Source organism: Bombina bombina, chromosome 2, assembly GCF_027579735.1.
Source record: "Bombina bombina isolate aBomBom1 chromosome 2, aBomBom1.pri, whole genome shotgun sequence".
NCBI lineage: Eukaryota > Metazoa > Chordata > Amphibia > Anura > Bombinatoridae > Bombina > Bombina bombina.
Genome location: NC_069500.1, coordinates 397400649 through 397423903, shown reverse-complemented (window position 1 = coordinate 397423903; position 23255 = coordinate 397400649). Strand labels below are relative to the sequence as shown.

The 23255-nt window shown below is 37.7% G+C and overlaps 1 protein-coding gene across 1 annotated transcript in view; it reads right to left on the bottom strand.

The window, feature by feature from the left end:
- MMP17 (matrix metallopeptidase 17) overlaps positions 1-19761 on the bottom strand; it is a 334644-nt gene extending 314883 nt beyond the window's left edge. Inside the window, exon 1 of the mRNA XM_053701866.1 lies at positions 19258-19761. Within this exon, the coding sequence (XP_053557841.1) occupies positions 19258-19380 (123 nt within the window). The 5' untranslated portion in view covers positions 19381-19761. The remainder of the gene's footprint in view (positions 1-19257) is intronic.
- Between the last annotated feature and the right edge of the window lie 3494 nt (positions 19762-23255).

The following is a 23255-nucleotide window of genomic DNA, read 5'->3' as shown; positions in this document are numbered from 1 at the left end:
TCAATGGAAATAAGGCCTATGTTGGTTAGCATCAAGTTACAACACACAGTGCCATGAAGTATATCAATACTGTGTTACAGTGTTAGTATGTACTGATGGCACACAAAGCATTAGGTAAGAGTTTTACTGCAATATGTTTGGTAATTTAAGGCTCGCTTCCATTGGCCCATAAAAAATAGACATAATTAAAAAGAGAGAAGCGCTTAACCTGAGAATAAACAATAGCATAATAGATTGTTATATGGCTGGTTACCACCCAAGAAGCAGCCTCTTTTTGCTCAACATGTGCCTTTCACAGAGAAGAACTTTCCTGAAGCATATCAGTCTGATCCTGACTTAACAGTACAGTCCAGCATCGAAACACCAGGCAATCCGTCACTGAACGAGAGAAACAGCAAAACCCCAGATGTAAGTTTCGGCCTATTGTGGGCCTCGTCAGTGAGGTGCAGCCATATCCCTCTAGGCACACTGAGCAATGGGTCCACATCTGGATTCCCGCATCACACTTAGGGAGACTTCCCTAAGTGTCATAATTTGCATAAATAAAAAGAGAGAAGCGCTCAACCTGGGAACGAACAATAGCATAATAGCTTGTTTTATGGCTGGTTACCACCCAAGAAGCAGCCTCTTTTTGCTCAACATGTGCCTTTCACAGAGAAGAACTTTCCTGAAGCATATCCATCTGATCCTGACTTAACAGTACAGTCCAGCCCCGAAATACCAGGCAATCCCTCACTAGAGAGAAACAGAAAAACCCCAGGATAGTTCTTCTCTGTTAAAGGCACATGTTGAGCAAAAAGAGGCTGCTTCTTGGGTGGTAACTAGCCATAGAACAAGCTATTATGCTATTGTTCGTTCCCAGGAAGTCTCCCTAAGTGTTATGTGGGAATCCAGATGTGGACCCATTGCTCTGTGTGCCTAGAGGGATATGGCTGCACCTCATTGACGAGGCCCACAATAGCCCGAAACGTACATCTGGGGTTTTGCGGTTTCTCTCATTCAGAGAGGGATTGCCTGGTATTTCGGGGCTGGACTGTACTGTGAAGTCAGGATCAGACTGATATGCTTCAGGGAAGTTCCTCTCTGTGAAAAGAACATGTTGAGCAAAAAGAGGCTGCTTCTTGGGTGGTAACCAGCCATAGAACAAGTTATTATGCTATTGTCAGTTCCCAGGTTGAGCGCTTCTCTCTTTTTATTTATGCAAATTATGACACTTAGGGAAGTCTCCTAAGTGTGATGTGGGAATCTAGACGTGGACCGGTTGCTCGGTGTGCCTAGAGGGATATGGCTGCACCTCACTGACGAGGCCCACAATAGGCCGAAACGTACGTCTGGGGTTTTGCTGTTTCTCTCGTTCAGAGAGGGATTGCTTGATATTTAGGGGCTGGACTGTCAGAATCAGACTGATGTGCTTCAGGAAAGTTCTTCTGTGTGAAAGGAACATGTTGAGCAAAAAGAGGCTGATTCTTGGGTAGTAACTAGCCATAGAACAAGCTATTATGCTATTGTTCGTTCCCAGGTTTCGCACTTCTCTCTTTTTATTTATCCATAAAAAATAGAACCATAATCTACCGAAGTGGCCGACAGCTAAAAGTAATTTACTGCTCCATTTTAGTACCAGGTCTCCATTGAAATATTTTGCGCATTGTGTGCAGTTGCTCTTTTCGTGTAGGTGTATGTTAATGTTGCTTCCATTAGACGTCAGATTTCTAGAAAATCAATTAGTTGCTATAGTAACCTGACCTTACACTATAAAATTTACATTTAAGGTCTGCGCTCCTTACCCGTGATCACCTCTAAAGAGAAACAAAAAAATAAAGATACACTTATTTATAATACATATTTTTTTTAACTATAAGCAAATATTATTTTTATTATAATTATAATTTCCACTTTATTAATATATGTAATATGTATTGCTGCCCTAGGCATAGGTCTAGTTTGAATTTTGTAGATATGTGCTTGCATATATTTTTAGCTGTAAATACATACTGATATTTCCATAAGAACATAAGAGCAACTATTTCTATACATGGGACAACAATAAATATTTCATATTTAATTTTTTTCTACTTTGAAACACTTGCATTATTTAACATTTTTAAAATTTCAATGGGAAATAGGTCGCAAAAAGATCCTTTTTCCCCTTTAACACCGAGTTGAGCTAGGTGTAACTTTTTTCAATGTATTCACAGCCTCCAGCAGTGTTTTAATGGTTTGTGCTTTTATTGGAAACCTGGTATAAGTCATTGCTTAACGGCTTCTTATACTTTCTATGGGACGTGAAAATATTTTCTGCAGCCTGGCCGAGGCTGCCAATATTGAGGTCTAGCGCGCCATCAGAAGCAGTCGATAAACAAAAAAATTTCCGACGTTATATTTATCGGTTTGTGACCTCATACAAACCTAATTAAGGCTCAATGGAAACAAGCCCTATGTTGGTAGATGCATTTTTGGTGCACTCTCACAGCTGCATGATTGTTTCTATTACCAGGAAGACCTTGGTTGCAGCATGATCTGATATATGGGCTTAGCAATGATGCTACATGCCATTTGATAAGTGATGTCATTGATTCTGTTATGATTTCATTAAGAAAGTCTATGGTTGTACTGTGTGAAACTCTTGGATATGTATTCATCATACCCCGTAAAGTATACAAATAGTATGAGGCTATAAATTATATATTGTCTATAACTCAATGAGTTCTGCTGATATTTATTTAATATTGTATTTTAAGTGTTATAATCTATGGCTCCCAACATACAAACATTGCTTTATTTAAATGTATTTCTTGGAAAATACATGTATATTTTTAATAATACAAAACTGAAATCATTAAATAATCTGACACAGCAAATGCAGAGCTTTACACTTTCAAGCACAGGCAATATGATATTGATTCTATAATAAAGTAAAGACAGCTTCTGGTAAGAAACAAAATCAGCTTCTATTGATAACATACAATCTTGAAACTGAGCCTTGAAAACGTATTGATGGCGTTAACTAAGAGTACTTTTCTGTACTTGGTCAATAGTAAGAGCTTAAAAACTAGAGCTGTTTCAATCAGGGGTTTATGTTTGTCATAGAAAAAGCAGCTGCTTTAACCCCCTGGATGCCAAATTGTCAGTTTTAGCCAAGGAGGTAACAAGTCAGGTTTTTATTCTAGGAAAAGGAGTGAAAGGAGGCTGGTTTGGAAAAGCTGTGTCTGCTGTAGTCAGATGAGATACGTTACACAGTGCAGATGGCATACATCAGGTTTTTATTCTAGGAAAAGGAGTAAAAGGAGGCTGGTTTGGAAAAGCTGTGTCTGCTGTAGTCAGATGAGATACGTTACACAGTGCAGATGGCATACATCAGGTTTTTATTCTAGGAAAAGGAGTAAAAGGAGGCTGGTTTGGAAAAGCTGTGTCTGCTGTAGTCAGATGAGATACGTTACACAGTGCAGATGGCATACATCAGGTTTTTATTCTAGGAAAAGGAGTAAAAGGAGGCTGGTTTGGAAAAGCTGTGTCTGCTGTAGTCAGTTGAGATACGTTACACAGTGCAGATGGCATACATCAGGTTTTTATTCTAGGAAAAGGAGTAAAAGGAGGCTGGTTTGGAAAAGCTGTGTCTGCTGTAGTCAGATGAGATACGTTACACAGTGCAGATGGCATACATCAGGTTTTTATTCTAGGAAAAGGAGTAAAAGGAGGCTGGTTTGGAAAAGCTGTGTCTGCTGTAGTCAGATGAGATACGTTACACAGTGCAGATGGCATACATCTGAATGTCTCACTCCATAGACTATTTGGAGTAAAAACCTACTTGAAATTCTGCACAAAAGGCTAAACATTCATTATAAAAAGAGCTTCCTCTGCTTAACAACCTGAGTAACAGTGACAGCTCAAGAGACCAAAATAAAAGATCTTGGCTTAACAGCATATGTGTTGGGAATATATACTAAAATGAAGCAGGTTGATCCAAGAAAATGACTTTGATCATATGACACTTTGCATCCACAAGAGGGAGCTCTGACAATATTTATTAAGAGAGACTAAACAGATTTGTTGTCAAAAAGGATCTGTAAGACTTTGCAAAACACAGCACATTATTATGAATTGCTATTGAAGAAATGTGGTTTGCCAAATACCTGCCCTATAAAAAAAAAAAAAAAAGTGTTAATTTGGTTGAAAAAGTGCCCTTCCCAAATGTTATTTTACAATTCAATCACTTAGATTAAGTTATTCTAGATATATGTATTATATGTAAATGTTTATTTTAAATTATTAGATTAAAATATAAAACAACATTAAACGTAAGGGTACCTCTATATTAGTGATACTTGTTACCACGCAAAGTGTCCGGTGGCGATTGGGAGACAATTCATTTGTTGAAACATAGTAATATTAGCCAAAAATATTTAAAAAAAATGTGTATGTAAAGTTAAAAAATAGAGATTTATTATTATATTTATTTTTTTACTGGCCAATATATGAAATAATTATTCAGATGCTTGAAACTAGACCCAAACACTTTAATTTGATGCAATGCAGTGAATGAATAGAAACTTTGTTTCCTATTATAAAGTATAAATAGTTGAGATCCGTTTTCTAATAATAGAAGGTTTCAGAAGGAAAAGCCAAGCTAAAATGTGACGGTCTGTCTAAAAGCTATCCTCATTCAGACTTACTCATGCCCAACTGAGCATTCCTTGGGACACAGCTGTCTAAATCTAATGCAGAGTTCAGGAAGAATGATCTAGCAAGGTCACCCTGACGAATTAGTCAGATGTGGGAGACCATTGTAACATATAGTAGAAGAAACATATTTGTGTCTCTGTTTGTCTGTTGATCATTCATTGTTATATACAAAGTAACAAACATCTGTTTGCCAAAACCCACCCATTATAGTCATTGCCACAAGCCCACATTCATAGACTAGTAATTCTCTGACTTCATTATCTATATAAAGTAAAAAGTCATGAACTAAACATCACACATCAGTATATTATTCATTCATTATCTGTTTTACAGGACAAACAAGGGTACTATCTATGCCACTCTTATTAACACAGAGATTCATTTAATCAGTCATCTCCATGCCAACAACCCACTTGCTGGATAATAGTTAGTAAGAATCTAAATGTTTCTATACAGTTCTGGAGAGTTATAAATAAACTACAAACCATTCTAAGCAGGTTTACTAAAATGGTACAAGGTCTTCAATATAAGGCTTACAAGGAAAGACTTTTTGACCTTAGTATGTATGGCTTAGAGGAAAGAAGGGAGAAAGGTGATGTGATAGAAATCTTTGTGTAGCACAAACTACTCAATTTATTTCAACATATGTTGCACGCTCTAAAGAAGCTATAACTGATAGATCACGTAAGAATTGCAAGAATTTTTGATAATACATGTGTTGTAAAAATGTTTCTAATTTAAAAAAGTGCAATTTCAACAGGGATATTGTTTTAATGGATATAGTAAAACTGAGTATAAAAACATTTTTAGCAATAAGGCCAATACTAGTATAACGGGTCATGAGGTCATGTTATAAGGGTAGCACGTTCAGAGTTCATTTGTATTTCTTTAGGTACAAATATAGACCTAGATTATAATTGGAGCACTATTAATATTGCAGGACCATGCTATGATTTACACACAATCTGGTATTACATGTCCATGAAAAACAGAATTACTAGAGAATGTTTAGAGAACCATACATACACACACACATATATATATATATATATATATATATATATATATATATATATATACACATACATACATACACACACATTATATACACACACTACATATGTATACAGATATATATTTATTTTATTTTTTTAAAGAAAAATAACATTTTACTTCTGAGTGAAGAGCAACAAGTATTTCTTAACGCACCTTTGGCTTTAGTGCACTTAGTTTAGCATACCTTCTGGTTAGAGAATGAGTGAAAGCCCGAACAGGCTTTTGTAGCACGCTCATAGAAGCCTATAGGGATAAGGAGTTAGGGTGACCGTGCTATTTGACCTCCAGATGTTAGCTCTCTCAAATTGTAATATGAGAGCTCTTGATTTAACTTGAGCGGTGTTAGCACTCTATAGCGCTAATATTTTTGCGCTCCACTTGTAATCTAGGCCATATTAAGTAAATGCATTAATGACTGGGATATGCATAAAGCAAAGCTGAGGATAATTAAAAAAAAATATGAGATGACGTGCCACGTAGTTCCTATCTGGCATCACAATTTATTTTTCACTTTAAACCAAATTTGACTTATTAGTATTATTATTTTTATTATGAGTGGTATTATTATTCTGTTGCGTCTGTAGAATTCCCCATTTCCCTGACAGGGATTGCTGTAATAATCCTTCCACTAAATCAGTGTGTCACTCTGTCTCAGTGAGGGCTACTAAAATGGTACATGGGGCTCCATTTATCAAGCAGCGAGCCTGAAACGGAAGTCCTTTAATAAATTTACCCCATGGTCTAGGGAAAAAAAAAAAAACTTACAAAGGAAATACTTTGTCTCTTTAATATGCATAGCTTAGAGGAGAAGCGAGGTGATACATTACCTCACCAGCAGCACCTCTCATTTTGAGAGCTCTGTCCTGCTGTCTCCCTTACCTTTTTTATGTCCTGATTTAAAGGGATAGAAAGGTCAAATTTGAAATGTGCATTTCAGTGGCATACCCACATATGCTCTGAGGGCTCATGCACCAGTATCCAAACACCACACCCTCTCAGAGAGTCCGCAATGGCTTGTATGACACAGCTTAGTCTTCACAGACACAATGCACCCCATCACCACCTCTCGCTGCATATGTTTTTTATGCCGCATGAAAACTTTTACTAGAAGCAGTTTTTTCAATGGAGGTTTATTTTAAAAATGCTTTTATCCCAAATTGAAATTAACCATGCACAATTCAATTTTTACCTTTCTCTTCCTTTAAATTTGATCATGAAAACTTTCACAAAAAAATCCCCATCCATGCCCTGACCCACCCACAGATTTCTCTGACCCTACCTTGGACAAAATAAATCTGCCCTAAGGTCAAAAAGACGTTGATCCCAACCTCCTATTCTGGGTATTATAATACAAATGTTGGAAGGTATGAAAGGAAATTAGAAGACAAGTAATTGAGAAGAAAGTACATAGGAAAAGAATAACAGGAGTAGGGAGAAAAATGTCAGAGATGAAGAGACAATAAACAGTAAAGAGAGAGAGAGAGAGAGAGAGAGAGAGAGAGAGAGAGAGAGAGAGAGAGAGAGAGAGAGAGAGAGAGAGAGAGAGAGAGAGAGAAAGGATAACACTGAAGAGATAAGACAGGAGGGAAAAAAGGGTGAAGGAGGGATCTGGATTAGAGGCTTAGGGGTTTGGTGAGAGGTTCATATAGGGCTAACATGTTTACCTTTTATAGGGACATAAAGCACCTCGCAATTACAAGACTTTTCTGTAGTCTTGCAATAAATTAACAGACCAACTTAGTTTGATTACTTTCTGAATACATTAACTCTATGCTTGCAGCAGTTGTTTCAAGAGCCACCCCACCACCACCATTTGCTTTATTTGGAGGAGTCAACCCAAACTTGTTCCTGGGGTAGACAAGTCTAGCCTCTGTCAGTTGGTTAGCAAAATGTGCACTTTTTTGAAATGTCTTATTTTATCACCTCTGCTGAGGTCAGAGGGACAGATATATAGCAAAATTACACTTATGGTGTCAAATTTGCAGAAAGCCCTTCCAGTTCTCAGAAATCAAAATCGAATCGAGTGCAAACACATTTTCAAGGGTTTCATGTCCCTTTAATCAACGGCATATTTGAATAAATATTAGATTAAACTGATTAAGTTTATTATATCAAAGCCCATAAATATAGTAATTTTAGGGACCCATAAAAAGATTTAGAAAAATAAAATTAGCTTACATAAATAATGGTTATATGTTCAGCTTTAATGTTAGCATAAAGACAAAGGGGTCTTTTGGCCCAAGAGCTGCCTTTATCACATTTTTTGGCAATACTATAGAAACTGATTTCTATCTACACCAGGTTTTTGCTAAAGCTCTAACCATACAAAAGAGCATATAATCAGCATACCGCCAGTTGGTAAAATGTGCTCATCCTCCACTGGCTAAATCTAAGCATTCCCCCTTCTGCTTGGAATAATGAACATTTCTGGCAGACCGTAAGCTGGTAAACCCACCATTCTCTGGGTCTTGCCCTTTTCTCGTGCTGGTGGAACTACGCCAAGAAAATTATAATCTGCAAGAGACAATGAAATTTCCTGCCCCTGTCTCTTACATTGAAAGTAGATCCTGTAGGAGACATCACTAACGCCTGACAGATGAATTTAATTATACAACAAGCAAGCCAATACATCTGGCACCTGTTTGGAAAGAGCATCTTGTCCCAGATGGACATAGATGTCTAGGAAAGCAAGCATCACTGCATAGTAAATAAATGTGCCAAGTCACAAATAAACCGGGTCAGGATGCTGGGTGTTACTTAGAGACTGACATATGCACAACAGGGAAATATATTTTTCAGTTTGTTAAATGACAAAGTGATGCATCCTCTACACATTTATGTCACCACCTGGCAGAGGGAGAATATGACTCTACAATCAACCTGCTAGATGTCCACATATAAATGAGCAGCAGACATAACCATTAAAAAACAAACACACTGTATAACGTGCTGGAGAGATTCTTTATGTAAGAAAATATTTTAGGCAATTAAATTAATTAAAATAGATCTGTTCTCTAGTCCTGGAAAGATGCTGCATATCATAATGAGTAATTTCTAGAAATAGACAACAGAACGTTTGTCTGTACAAGTCTCTTGATGCTTGAATGATGATTGAATAAAAATTAAAGGGGACAGCAACATATTCTATCACAATAAGTACCCAATAAAAGATTAATATAAAATGTAAAGATATCTAACATCTGAAGACACGTGAATCTTGAATGCTTAAGGAATTCAATGTATTAACTGTTTCATTAAAACATATCAGTCTATGTACAAATTAGTGCATTAAAATGTATCAACTCATTGCGGCATATTTATCAAGCTCCGTATGGATCTTGATGCCCCTTGTTTCCGGCGGGCCTTCAGGCTAGCCAGAAACAGAGGTTATAAAACAGCGGTCTGAGGCCGTGGACAGAAATCAACCTGATCGAATACGATTGGCCGTGAATCTGCAGGGGGTGACGATGAACTGCTGGTGCAATGATAAATGCAGACAGTGTATGCTGTTGTCATTTATCGATGTGCGGCGGACATGATACGCTACGTCGTATCATGTCTGCTCGCACATTGATAAATATACCCCAAGAACTTAAATGTAAAGATTATTTTAGTTAAACTCCATTTTGTTCAGACTGTAAATGTATTTTCTTTCTTGAGTCTGTCACCAATCTACACTAATTCAAATTATTATTATATTTTAACACATTGCATCAGAAAACCCATCAAAAGTTTATCCTGGGTTACTGCATTCATATCAATAGTGTGGTAGGCAATTGTATAGTACCAGTTACTTATACACATTAGACAAAAAAAGAGAAAGCATTATTGTGCCTGTCAAATTGGTACAATACATGGCAATGTTATGTGTTTCATCACCTTTTAACATTAAAGATGTGAAATATTATCTTGTACCCATTCTCATCAAATGAAAGTCCTTCACTTTGATTTCCCAAAGACAAACCTAATATTTGTAGAAAACTGGTATGAGTAGTTATATTTAGTAATATAATGAGTAAAACATGGATAAGGAACTAATATAAAAAATGAACTAGTACACATGACACAACTAATTAAATTATTTGAAACCTACCAAGGGACCTATGACCTAAATATGTCACAGTGCTATTTAGTACACAAAGGTGCTGGTCATATAAACATACCTTGACTGATGCCATAATTGCAGATTTCTTCAGAAGCAAGCCCAGACCTTGACTGACCTTATCCTGTGATACCATTTTGGCTAATTAATTTTCCCTATGTGCTGTACCACTTAGTAAGAGACAGCTTTACCATAGTTCGTGCTCAGAGACTCTTGCATATTTCACCGGAAATATTTTATTTCTACCAGTGCTCAGTTCGGAGTATCCATGTCTGATCCCAAAAGGAAAGAAAAAGGCCAGAATTTCAATCAGCCAAAACAAAGGTTAAGCAGTAATACAAGGTGAACGATCCTTCTGGGTTGCATTTTTTTGGGCTCACATGAAAGTTGCAATTAGGGTGTACAAAAATGGAAAATCAATTATTCTTACAGTTTCCCCTTTCATTTGGCACTATATGCGCTGCAGTGACACCTCTATCATGCAACAGCTTTACAGAGTTTTAGGAATTTTAAATGCTACTCTTTTTTCAGTAAGTAGAGGAGGGACATTTACAAAGCCCAGTACCTTAGACATGTATCATTGTTGTTTTTTCCTTTTACCATTTGGGACAAGTAGATTGGGTAAGAGTGCTCAAGGTGTCTGATGTTGAACTAACAGTCCAACATTTTAATCTGCTGTTGGTAAAATATATGTGGAAAAAAACAGACACAAACTTATTTATTTGTTTTGTTATTTAAAGGGACAGTCAAGTAAAAAAAAAAAAAACTTTCATTATTTAAATAGGGCATGCAATTTTAAACAACTTTCCAATTTACTTTTATTACCAATTTTGCTTTGTTCTCTTGGTATTCTTAGTTGAAAGCTAAATCTAGGAGGTTCATATGCTAATTTCTTAGACCTTGAAGGCCACCTCTAATCTGAAAGCATTTTGACAGTTTTTCACCACTAGAGGGTGTTAGTTCATGTGTTTCATATATATAACATTGAGCTCAGGCACGTGAAGCTCCTAGGAGTCAGCACTGATTGGCTAAAAATGCAAGTCTGTCAAAAGAACTGAAATAAGGGGGCAGTTTGCAGAGGCATATATACAAGGTAATAACAGAGGTAAAAAGTATATTATTATAACTGTGTTGGGTATGCAAAACTGGGGAATGGGTAATAATAAAGGGATTATCTACCTTTTGAAACAACAAAAATTCTGGTGTTTACTGTCCCTTTAATATCCTAGGGGCAGCACAGCTTTTAGTGAACCTCAACTTGTTTCTTAGACCTTGAAGGCCACCTCTAATCTGAAAGCATTTTGACAGTTTTTCACCCCTAGAGGGTGTTAGTTCATGTGTTTCATATATATAACATTGAGCTCAGGCACGTGAAGCTCCTAGGAGTCAGCACTGATTGGCTAAAAATGCAAGTCTGTCAAAAGAACTGAAATAAGGGGGCAGTTTGCAGAGGCATAGATACAAGGTAATAACAGAGGTAAAAAGTATATTATTATTATAACTGTGTTGGTTATGCAAAACTGGGGAATGGGTAATAATAAAGGGATTATCTACCTTTTGAAACAACAAAAATTCTGGTGTTTACTGTCCCTTTAATATCCTAGGGGCAGCACAGCTTTTAGTGAACCTCAACTTGTTGTTTGCACCTCACTTATTACATTTCTGTATGACTTCCAGGCAACCCTGTAGCCAGGATCATTGCTCTCCTTTCCCTTGCACATAAAACCAATACAAGCAGCACACTGACTGAACATAAGGAAAATATCAGTCACAGAAAGCAACAATAAGGTCCTGCAAGGCCAGGGGTCTGGTCTGAGGTCTAATGTGGGTATATGGTCATCAGAGGGGATGCAAGACTATGGGTGTGATCTGAGAGGTCAACTTTAGCCATGTAGATGAGATACTTCTGGTGTGTTGTGGCAGCGAGAGGTTGCAGAACTAGTGAGCAGATCTACGATCTGCCGAATCAGCTGACAGATGTACTGCTAGGCCAGGGTTCTAATTTGTTGATTATGTCCAGTATAGCTCTCAAGCCCTTGTCTTTCCTATATTAACAAACAAAGAGCGTAAACATCTGTTCATGTAAACTTGTAAAGAAAACTTGTTACATAACATGAGATCTTAAAAGGACACAAGTCAAAATTGGATTAATTTTTAAATGTGCCAGAAAATATTCTATTGCTCATTTCAAATTGTAAGTAAGTGCTATTGCATTGTCTTTTTACTGTGTACTTGTCAATTATTTAATTCTACTGTAATTAGTGGCCCTTTAAATTGCCCCCCCCCAAAAAAAAACGGGGAAAAAGTAAGATATGACAATCACCCAACTTTTAATGTTGGTGTGCAACCCAAAGTTAACAATACAGCTCTACTATTCAATAGTACAATTCTCTTAAAGGGATAGTCAATTTTTGTTGTTTTAAAAGATAGATAATCCCTTAATTACCCATTCCCTAGTTTTGCATAACCAACACAGTTATATCAATACATGTTTTACCTCTGTAATTACTTTGTATCTAAGCCTCTGCAGACTGCCAATTATTTCAGTTCTTTTGACAGACGCATTTTAGCCAATCAGTGCTCATTCCTTGGTAAATTCACGTGCATGAGCTCAATGTTATCTATATGAAACACATGAACTAACGCCCTCTAGTGGTGAAAAACTTGTTAAAATGCATTTAGATTAGAGGCGGCCTTCAAGGTCTAAGAAATTAGCATATGAACCTCCTAGTTTTAGCTTTCAACTAAGAATGCCAAGAGAACAAAGCAAAATTGGTAATAAAAGTAAATTGGAAAGTTGTTTAAAATTACATGCCTTATTTAAATCATTAAAGTTTTTTTTTGGACTTGACTGTCCCTTTCATAAAAAAGTATAGATGTAATGAATAGTTTGCTTGCACTTTAATTGCTTAGGTAATGTTGTCTTATCTTATTAAGGAACTTAACACAAATACATAAAATGCTTCTAATCAAAACATTTAACAGTAGTTCAATGTGTGACAAATTCATAGAATATAATTTCAGTAATGCACAGTTTAAAGGCCTCAAGCTCAACAGTTTACTTTTTTCATCAATTCCCAAAAAGCAGTCCATAGGGGCCCTAACAGGCCAGGATTGGAGAACATCTCTAATTGAGCACTTAATCATTGGCTCATAACATTTGATTGTCCTTATGCAGAGATACATTTAAATCCTTGCCTACTCAAGAGCCCAAAGGACCGTAGTTGGAAACCACTACTCTAATCCACATTTTAGATAAATTATGCCAACACAATGTTTTTAATGATTACCCTCATAGCGCCACTTGATATTGGCTCTGTGCACTGTATTTCCAAGACACAAATGATAGACAAAGCATTGTGCTGTACAAATTCTAGGAAGCATAGACTTGAACCAAAAGCCATGTCTTTGAAGTTTTCTATTCAGTAGCATAGCCTTAAGATGAAACTGTGTTCTAATAGTTGCATTAGACTAAGAAATTAATATTGTGACATTATGAGTCACATGCTGCTGTTTCTTTTCATATTACAGTATTAGATTTATGGAGAGAACTGCTAAAACAAGCAGTGTTTATCCTAGCACCCAGATCAATCTGGCAACATTTCTGGAATATTTCCATCATCGCCCTTTCTCAGCCTCATTTAGTTTCAGCTATCACTAAAAGCAATTTGATATTATATCTAGTAAATTATGCCTAGCAATTCCACAATAGATCGAAGCACACAATGCTGAAATACAGAATGAAATAGCATTTACTATGTTACAAATAAACTCTGATCCATATTTAAAAATAGCTGCAAATTGGCAGGGCTCACTATTTTTTTTTTACTTACTATTAAATAAGCTGAGGTGCTTAGTAGTGAATGGAGCAGCTAGTGGTCTGACTCTTTTTGAATGATGGAATACCACCAAGCCCCAATCCTAATAGTACTGCACGGGTACCAATAGCATGTAGTCCTTACCATGGACCCTTTATTACTTTTCCAGTGCATCTCCAAACTTATAAGAGGATTGGTAAATCTTAGGGTTTTTTATTACATGATCAGAGGTGCCTGGACAAAGAAATATTAGAAACATAGATTTTGATGGCAGATTCGAACCATAAGTCCAACATGTCTGCCCAATATTTACTAAAATATAAGTTTATACTTTTAGGAAATATTGGGCCTATGGTTCTTACCTGTCTTCAAAATTTATGTTTCTAATATTTCTTTGTCCAGGCTCCTCAGGCTATCTAATCAGAAACATGACCACTGCATGCAATGGCATGTTTAGGCAGGTGCTAAATGGGAAAGAAAAAAAAAAAGGTAACCCCCCCCCCCCAAAAAAAAAAACATATAAAAGGAAAAAATAAAAAGGATCAAGGGGAAAGGGGAAAATGACAATCCACCACGGCAGATATGTAAGTTTTCTGCCAGCTATTTAGCACATACAGAATATAAGGTAAATTCTAAGAACTATCATAGAGTTGAGGAGCTTTTGATTTGGTAGTGAATTAACAGAGTTCATCAGTTTCATACTTGGTAGTGAATAAGCTTAAGTGCCTGGCTCTTTATTTGGCAGTGAGTATTTACTTGGTTGTAAATGAGCTGATGTGTTTATTTGGTACAGTTTTTCCTGGGCGCTAGATAATATGAGGTAACTGCTTATTCATTAGGTAGTCAACAAGCTGAGATTGTACCTTTTCGATTTGATAGAGGATGAACTGCTGCTGCCTTTTTATTTGAATCAACTGTGTTGTGTGTCTTTTTATCTGTCAGTGAATGAGATGTAATGGCTGCTTTTTACTTGGTAATGAATGAGTTGAGGAAACTGCCATTTTCCTTGGTATACATGATTGCTATTTTACTTACATTTCAATGAGATGAGGTGAATGGCTGTTATTGCCATTCTCCTTATTAATGAATGAGCTGAGGCTTGAGCTATTAGTTCCTTTTTTTGTGATGAATAAATCTGAGAAGACTCTTTACTTGTGAAGTATAAATGATATAACATCATATTTAGTTGTAATTAATTAAAATCGATGTTCTTTATTGCTTTGCTATTTGTAGGTTGTTAGTATTAATGATAATATCACTGTTATCCTTTTAGTAAAATCAAAGCTTTGTAGTGCTATACTTTGCTTGTCCCTTTGGTCTCAGAGCAGATTAATGGAATTTGTATCTGTATTTGTTCTAAAGCCAATTAATAACTCATCAGATGTTACTCTGAATACAGGATAGTGTAGATAAAGATCCTGGATTTGTCTCAGGTCCTGCCAAACATAACATACAAAAGCAAACTGCAGAGGCAGGCATCTACAAGAGCTTCATATTGAGAAGCTGAATGGGATAAAGTGCATGCTGCTCACTTATAACATTCTCTCAGTGTCGCAAAGTAAAGCAGCCAATTCCTACACTGATGGCAAGACACAAATTTGCTTTGAAACAAAAGACATAACTGAGGAGTTCCCTGACAGTTTTCATGACCTGCCCAAATCTAAAAAAAAAATGCTGTTGAACATTGGATCACAGATTCAGCTTTTAATTTCACCAATGGATTATCTGTATCAATGTGATTTATTTTGTACTTTTATATAGCTTTTTTCTATGTCTCAGGTTATTCCACTGTGTCTGTATGCCCACTTATCCCTAAATGTAGGCACCAATCAGCAAGCACTACCCAGGTTCTGAAACAAAAATGGGCTGGCTCTTAAGCTTACATTCCTGCTTTTTCAAATAGAGATACCAAGAGAAGGAAGAAAAATTGATAATAGGAGTAAATTAGAAAGTTGCTTAAAATTGCATGCTCTATCTGAATCATCGGAAAACAAATGGGTTTCATATCAATTTAAGAATGTCATTATTACAGTTCTTGAATTGCAGAGATTAAAACATTCAATCTAAATACCAGAATGTAATTATGAATCCATTTTTAGGTTTTGCTTTTCCCAATGGCAGTTAAGGGTGTTAATATGGTAGTTCAATGCTTCTATACTATATATATTTTGGATACTGTAAGCAGCTATTTTCAGTGTCAAAATTTGATTAATAAAAACAAGGTCTCATCTGTTTAAACAATTTGGAAAATAAAGTTCCCTCTGTTATATAATGGCAAATCACGGAATCTCTACATGGTATTGATAGAGTTTGACATAAGCTGCATAATAATGCTGTGCCACAAAGACAGAATTTGTTGGCTTGGATGCCCTTTTTCCCACTAGCAGAAGGTGTATATAGACAGGTGTATTTAGCAGCATGTGGCAGGTTAAGTTCTGTCAGAGTCATTTTTCAATGCCATATTAACTTAGTCCCTATGCTAGCCCGTCTGTGACCTGTAGTGTACTAATACCTTACTTGGCAGAGTCACGTAGAGCACTGGATCCCAATGCATTAACTGAGAGGTCTAGTGAACAGCAAAACTAAATGTGCCCTAAACACAGTGTTTTCTTTTTTTTTTTTCTTCCTTGCTCGTTCAATTTATTTTGCACCTATGGGCATTATGGGCCCAGATATACTCAATGTTGCTGTAGGCAGAGCACATACACTCCCTTTTGTTAAAGGGATATGAAACCCAAACTTTTTCTTTCATGATTCAGATAGAGCATGCAATTTAAAAAAAAAACTAAAAAAAAAACTTTTCTAATTTACTTATTTTAGCAAATGTTCTTTTGTTGAAAAGCAGAGACATAAGCTCAGGAGTGTGCACGTGTCTGAAGCATTATATGGCAGCAGTTTTGCAAGAATGTTATCCATTTTCAAGAGCACTAGATGGCAGCGATATTTCCTGCCCTGTAATTTGCCAGAGTAGACATTTACCTAGGTATCTCTTCAACATAGAATAAGATGGGAACAAAGCAAATTGGTAACTTTTTTTTAAAATTGCATGCTCTGTCTGAATCACAATAGATTTTTGGGGGTTTAATTTAGGTAGTATACGGTATTTGATTTTAATTGACTATGAGTTTTTAATGTTAGACTCCCACAACCTCTCAGGATATTAATTATGTGCATTACAAAAATATTCTTTTTTTGTTTTTACAATGCTTATATTAGAAGGAAGCATAGTATATTTGTTTTAACAATAATTATTTAACATCTGATTATTATATGTGTATACAATTATAATATGTTGTATGACTATAGAAGTAGTTATAGGAGAGTCTCTCTCTCTCTCTCTCTCTCTCTATATATATATATATATATATATTTTTTTTTATTATTTTTTTTTTAACAAGGAATTGAGAAAGCACAAAATTGTATTGTTATTTATTGCCATCATAGGCAGATAATAATGTAAGATGTTCAATGGAATCAGAAACAAAAATGTTCATATTATCTGCAGTGGTAAAACTAAAATAGATAATGTATTTCTGTCAAAATGTTAATTCTTCAACCAAACCAAGTAACCCATAGATTACTACTTCAGTTAACTTGCAGTAGCTAAGCACCATAGGAACCACTACTTTATGGCAGCAGGTGGGGTAAATGGAAAGCACGCTTAACTAATTAACCCCATTCTGATAAAGCTTTCACCCAAGTGACCTCCACCCTCTGCCACCATAAATCTTGCTGAGATGAATGTGTTGCAGAACTAATCCTTAATAAATAATAAGAAAAAAACTCTGACATTTTAACCTGACATAACTATTTGATGCTATTGACTCTGGGGGTTCCAGAATATTTATTACAAAAGTATCACTTGTAGAACTGCCAGCAAGAGAAGGTTGGCCATAGAAGCTAGGGTTGAATGGGCATCTGCCAATCATTTTCCAATAAAATAAAAACTTGAAGCCTGGGAGCCTATATCATGGTCTTGTATAATGCAATCATACATCAGGCGGAAAGGTGCCAGTCATCTCCTGGTGGCCCCTGCAATGTATTGAGCACTGATGCATTATAACATTCTCTGTGTCTCAGGGTTTGTGTATGACACATCATCTTAGGACTTGGAGGCTAATCTAATGATTCACTGAATGCTTAAGAAAGAAGGGGCAATTAATACTCTGGAGTTCTAGAATATTTAATATGGTTATTAGTAAGTTAATGAGGAAAGAATGCTCCCTTACCACTTCAGCTGTACTCGACAGAGGCAATGCACTGTGTAGGATTTGTTTGTCAGTCAAGGGGTTAAAGTCAGTCAACATTCCATTCACGCAAATACAGTGAATAAACTATTAAAATGGATACTAGGAAAAAATGCATACAAAGAAAGCAGCAATTGATATTTTAATATATTGTTTTACATGGAAATGGTAAAATGCAGTTTCAATGTAACTGAAACATGCAGAAAATGCCTGTACAAAAATGATACCAAGATCAGCTCAGTAACTGATATGGATAATTCCTAAAGCATAATTGTTTAACAGGTTACAAGCCCCTGCAATCTTAGCAAACAAAAACAAAAGTTGGTTTATTCAACTCAGGGTCATCTATAAGAAACTGCAGTATATATTGTACTTTTAGTTTTAAATTAAACAGAAAATGACTACAATGCAAATTTAGCATAATTTAACAATGTATTTAATGCTAACGTGTAATAATGTTTTTTCGCTTGTATGAGTTTATCCTAAATAACTGTAATTATGCATTATATTATTGACAGGTTTAGTATAATATTTGTGTCGTGATACCTAATGATTAAGTTTATATGTATATATTTACAGGAAAAGCTATTAAAGTCATTTAGTGAAACATATTTTGGTATTTTAGACAGGCAAGAAGGTTAATCCTTCTAGACACACACCCACAACAGCCCCCAAACAGCTTCCAAAATGGAGCTCGCCTTATCCCTCTGATACCTGCTTATTGTTTATAACATCTACCTGTCATTTCACCTACTGTATTATGGAATAAGTATCACTTATGTTGTGTGTAAATTCTGTAGCTTCCATTAAAACATCTGCAGCACTACTTCATATAAATTAAACTGAATATATGTCTGTTATGGATGATGCTGTTTCATTTCTGTTAGTTAGTGGAATTTGTGTTCCAAGTACTCATTACAATAAGTGGCATAGAAAGCTTTATTTATCATGAAACCTCATCCACTACAAGTGTAAGATTTTGGATGAAAGACTGTTTAGACAGTAAGTTTTTCTCAAACACTATCAGCCGCACCTGGCTCACACATGAGTTTTGGAACCAGGGAAAATGATCAAATACAAATTTCCTTCCACAAACTATAAAGACTATATTGTTTTATTAATCCATGCTGCAAACTAATCAGTTTTCAATTAACCAATTACCACCCCTCAATCATCAAAATGAGGTACATGATCCATATATTTCAAAATACAAAAAGCAGAAATGTATTAAATAATTTCTCCATGTGCATTAGAGGGGTTAGATATTCCAGACACAAAAACCTTGAACTTAATATTCCATATCTCTCTATACAGTGACATGTGTATGGTATTTTGTTGAGCAACTGCCACTTACAACTCCCAGGTTTATATCCTCAGCTGTAGGGGTTGGTGCTCCCAAGGATTCCCGCAATGCAATCAAAAGGCCGATCAGAAACATCTCCGGAGGCCAACAACTCTCTTTGTGGGAGATCAGCATCCCTTATCTTCCTACTCAGCCCTGACTGAATGAAAGAGACATTCATGTGTGAATCCAAGCCTTCATATCTCCACTGCACCATGAGCAGCACAACACACATCCCGGTATCTTTCGCTGGCAGAACATCTAAATGCCATCACATAATATCCCGCTCCTCTCCTGATTACATCCAAGTTAAGTTTTTAAGCTTCAGTACAACAGGTCAATGCTGCAGGTTTCAGCACCAAGGAGAGTTCCAGTCACGTGGGAGGGCTGATTGCTTTGGAAAGGTGAAGGAAGTCCTTTGATTCAAAGTGTCTGGTCTTCCAAAAGACCCTTGGGGCATATGTGACTGTGAATTTGTAAGAGCACTGTCAGAGCTGCGTGAGCTCTCCCTGTCCAGCTCTGTAGCTTGGAAACAATCTGAGCAAAGCAAGAGAATGGGTGGAAACTGTAAGGAGGAGTTCTGGGTGGCCCTTAAATCTCTACAGCCTATGAAAGTCATAGCTCTATGGCTGGGAGTGGTCTCTGATATAGGGAAGGATCAAATTATTATTTTGTGGTTTCTAAGCAAGAATCGTATGTGCTGCTAGAACTCCTCAGTGCAGTAGAGGGCTGGGTGAGCCTTGCTAGAGATTTTCTTATCTACTATACAACCTCGTAGCAAAAGAATGTTAGTGAAAGAAACTAGTGGGACTGTAGCCACTTAAGGGTTAATCTAATAGAGTGCATAATAGGAGTTAGGCTTGGTCCAGACTAGCTCCCATAGGTAGCAGGCAATATCAGTTGCCTGGCTTAACAGGACACTTTGTAAGCATGTTTCATTTTAACAATGATCTCACTTACCAGTTGTTTTTTGTCAGGATGGAGAAGTCTCACTGAGTCCCCATGTGTGCAAAACACTTCAGGGAAGCTTCACCACCTGTATTCAGCTGCAGTATAAGTATACCGATCCTCACCAGGAGAATGTGGTTAACCCTTGTGTATCTGATTCAGCTGTCATTTTTCATTCTCTTACTGTTGGATTCTTTTGCAGGCTTCTTCCCTCTCCTCCTTCCTCACCTATTTTTCCCCTTGTCACTCCTAAACCTTCTTCTGTCCTCTCAGCAATATGTACAACTTCTTCACCCCCCTCCTTTCTCCTGTTGCAGCTCCTGCCTCTCAGGCAGCAGAGATTTAGCAAGCAGTTACAACCCCCCCTCCTTTCTCCTGTTGCAGCTCCTGCCTCTCAGGCAGCAGAGATTTAGCAAGCAGTTACAACCCCCCCCCCCTCCTTTCTCCTGTTGCAGCTCCTGCCTCTCAGGCAGCAGAGATTTAGCAAGCAGTTACAACCCCCCCTCCTTTCTCCTGTTGCAGCTCCTGCCTCTCAGGCAGCAGAGATTTAGCAAGCAGCTACACCCCCTCCTTTCTCCTGTTGCAGCTCCTGCCTCTCAGGCAGCAGAGATTTAGCAAGCAGTTACACCCCCCTTTCTCCTGTTGCAGCTCCTGTCTCTCAGGCAGCAGAGATTTAGCAAGCAGCTACACCCCCTCCTTTCTCCTGTTGCAGCTCCTGCCTCTCAGGCAGCAGAGATTTAGCAAGCAGCTACACCCCCTCCTTTCTCCTGTTGCAGCTCCTGCCTCTCAGGCAGCAGAGATTTAGCAAGCAGTTACAACCCCCCCTCCTTTCTCCTGTTGCAGCTCCTGCCTCTCAGGCAGCAGAGATTTAGCAAGCAGTTACAACCCCCCCTCCTTTCTCCTGTTGCAGCTCCTGCCTCTCAGGCAGCAGAGATTTAGCAAGCAGCTACACCCCCCTCCTTTCTCCTGTTGCAGCTCCTGCCTCTCAGGCAGCAGAGATTTAGCAAGCAGCTACACCCCCCTCCTTTCTCCTGTTGCAGCTCCTGCCTCTCAGGCAGCAGAGATTTAGCAAGCAGCTACACCCCCTCCTTTCTCCTGTTGCAGCTCCTGCCTCTCAGGCAGCAGAGATTTAGCAAGCAGTTACACCCCCCTCCTTTCTCCTGTTGCAGCTCCTGCCTCTCAGGCAGCAGAGATTTAGCAAGCAGTTACAACCCCCCCTCCTTTCTCCTGGTGCAGCTCCTGCCTCTCAGGCAGCAGAGATTTAGCAAGCAGTTACAACCCCCCCCCTCCTTTTTCCTGTTGCAGCTCCTGCCTCTCAGGCAGCAGAGATTTAGCAAGCAGCTACACAAGGTGCAAACTTCTCGGCACCGATCGTGAGTCTGACAAGGAGACAGAAATAGCTTCATCCAATGCCTCTCCCTTCCCTCAGGTTCTCCCTGCCATGATTAATCAAGTTTAGAGAAGGGTTATCAGAATGCTCGCTCACTGTGGTGCTAAGCGAGTGCTGTATTAGCTGTATAAACATTTATCATATGTGTCTCATATTTATATAAATAAAAAATTCCGTTTGTAAATGCATTGTATTAAAATCAAAGCACTCAAAACTGTTTCTGAGTTAGAAATACGTCTGCACTATTGAGTGCATGGCTAGAGGAACAGTTGTTTTTGCTAATAGCAGCATGCTACACGGGGAGAGGCATGCTCTGTAGGAAGTAGGCATCTGAATAACGTTACATCTACTAGAAGATTTATCCTCCTGTGTAGTTTGCTATTAGTAAAAACAACTGTTCCTCTAGCCATGCACTCAATAGTGCAGACGTATTTCTAACTCAGAAAAAGTTTTGAGTGCTTTGATCTCAATACAATGCATGCACAAACGTTTATTTATATAAATATGAGGCACATATGATAAATGTTTATACAGCTAATACAGCACTTGCTTAGCACCACAGTGAGCGAGCATTCTGATAATCATCTAAACTTGATTAATAAGATTATCTGCCATGCGCATCACATGACTGCTATGCCTGTGAGTAATGTACATTACAACATGGCGGCATACAAGGCAGCATTGAGCGCAGTATGTATCACCATTCTGTTTGACAACTTGAATACACTGGGGGTAAGCTGCACAGACTGCCTTAAAATCCTTTATTACTAGATTTGGAGTAGATTTATGGATTGACAGCAGAAGTTAGTTTGCAGAATTTGCAGCAGGTGTTTATAAAAAACAAAAGGAGTAGAATACGACCAGAGTGTCACTAAGGCTGGGTCTCTTATACTGGACAGGGCTGTTTGTTTGTTTGGTAGGAGGTTTAAGATTAGTATGCATGAGAACAGGAGAAAGGGGGGGGGTGGATAAGAGGGTGGGGGAAGAATAGGAGGTATAGAACAGGTAAGAGGGGCATTACAGAATGAGAGGTAATATAAGGGGGATAGACAGGAAGTGAGGCACACTAATATTTTTCTTCTATTGCAGGTAGAACGTGTATTAAGTACATAGGCAAGATACATAAGAGGAGGAATAGAGAGCGAGGATGCGAGGGACAGGAGGGACATGGGCTGTGGTCCCGGCGGGCCAGGCACATTTAATACTAGAGAGTTTAGCGGTGAGAACAGGACAGAGAGAGAGAGAGTATGCTAGTATGAGAGTATGAGATAGGGAGGAGGGATAGAAAAAGCAATAGGGAAGTTAGGTTTGAAGAAAGAGAAGAGAGTGACGAGGAGGAAAGGAGAAATAGCATAGCAGTATATGGCAGGCAGCATAAGGGCTATAGGCCCCAAAAAGGTACAGAACAAAGGAGGTAGGAAGAGCTCATCCTAGAATGATCAGGGATATGGATAGGAATACATACGTAATGTTAGAAGGAGATCAGAGGTGGGAGGATAGGAGAGGCACAGATAAAGAAGAGAGCAGAGAAAGGCAGAAGGAGTATGTGGGAAAAAGATGCAAAGAGTTGAATAAAAGTACTAGGTGCAAAAATAATAACAGATGTGGGATTGTATTGCAGAAAGTGATGGCATTGTATGCAACAAGAGCCACATTGCGTGAAAAGGAGATG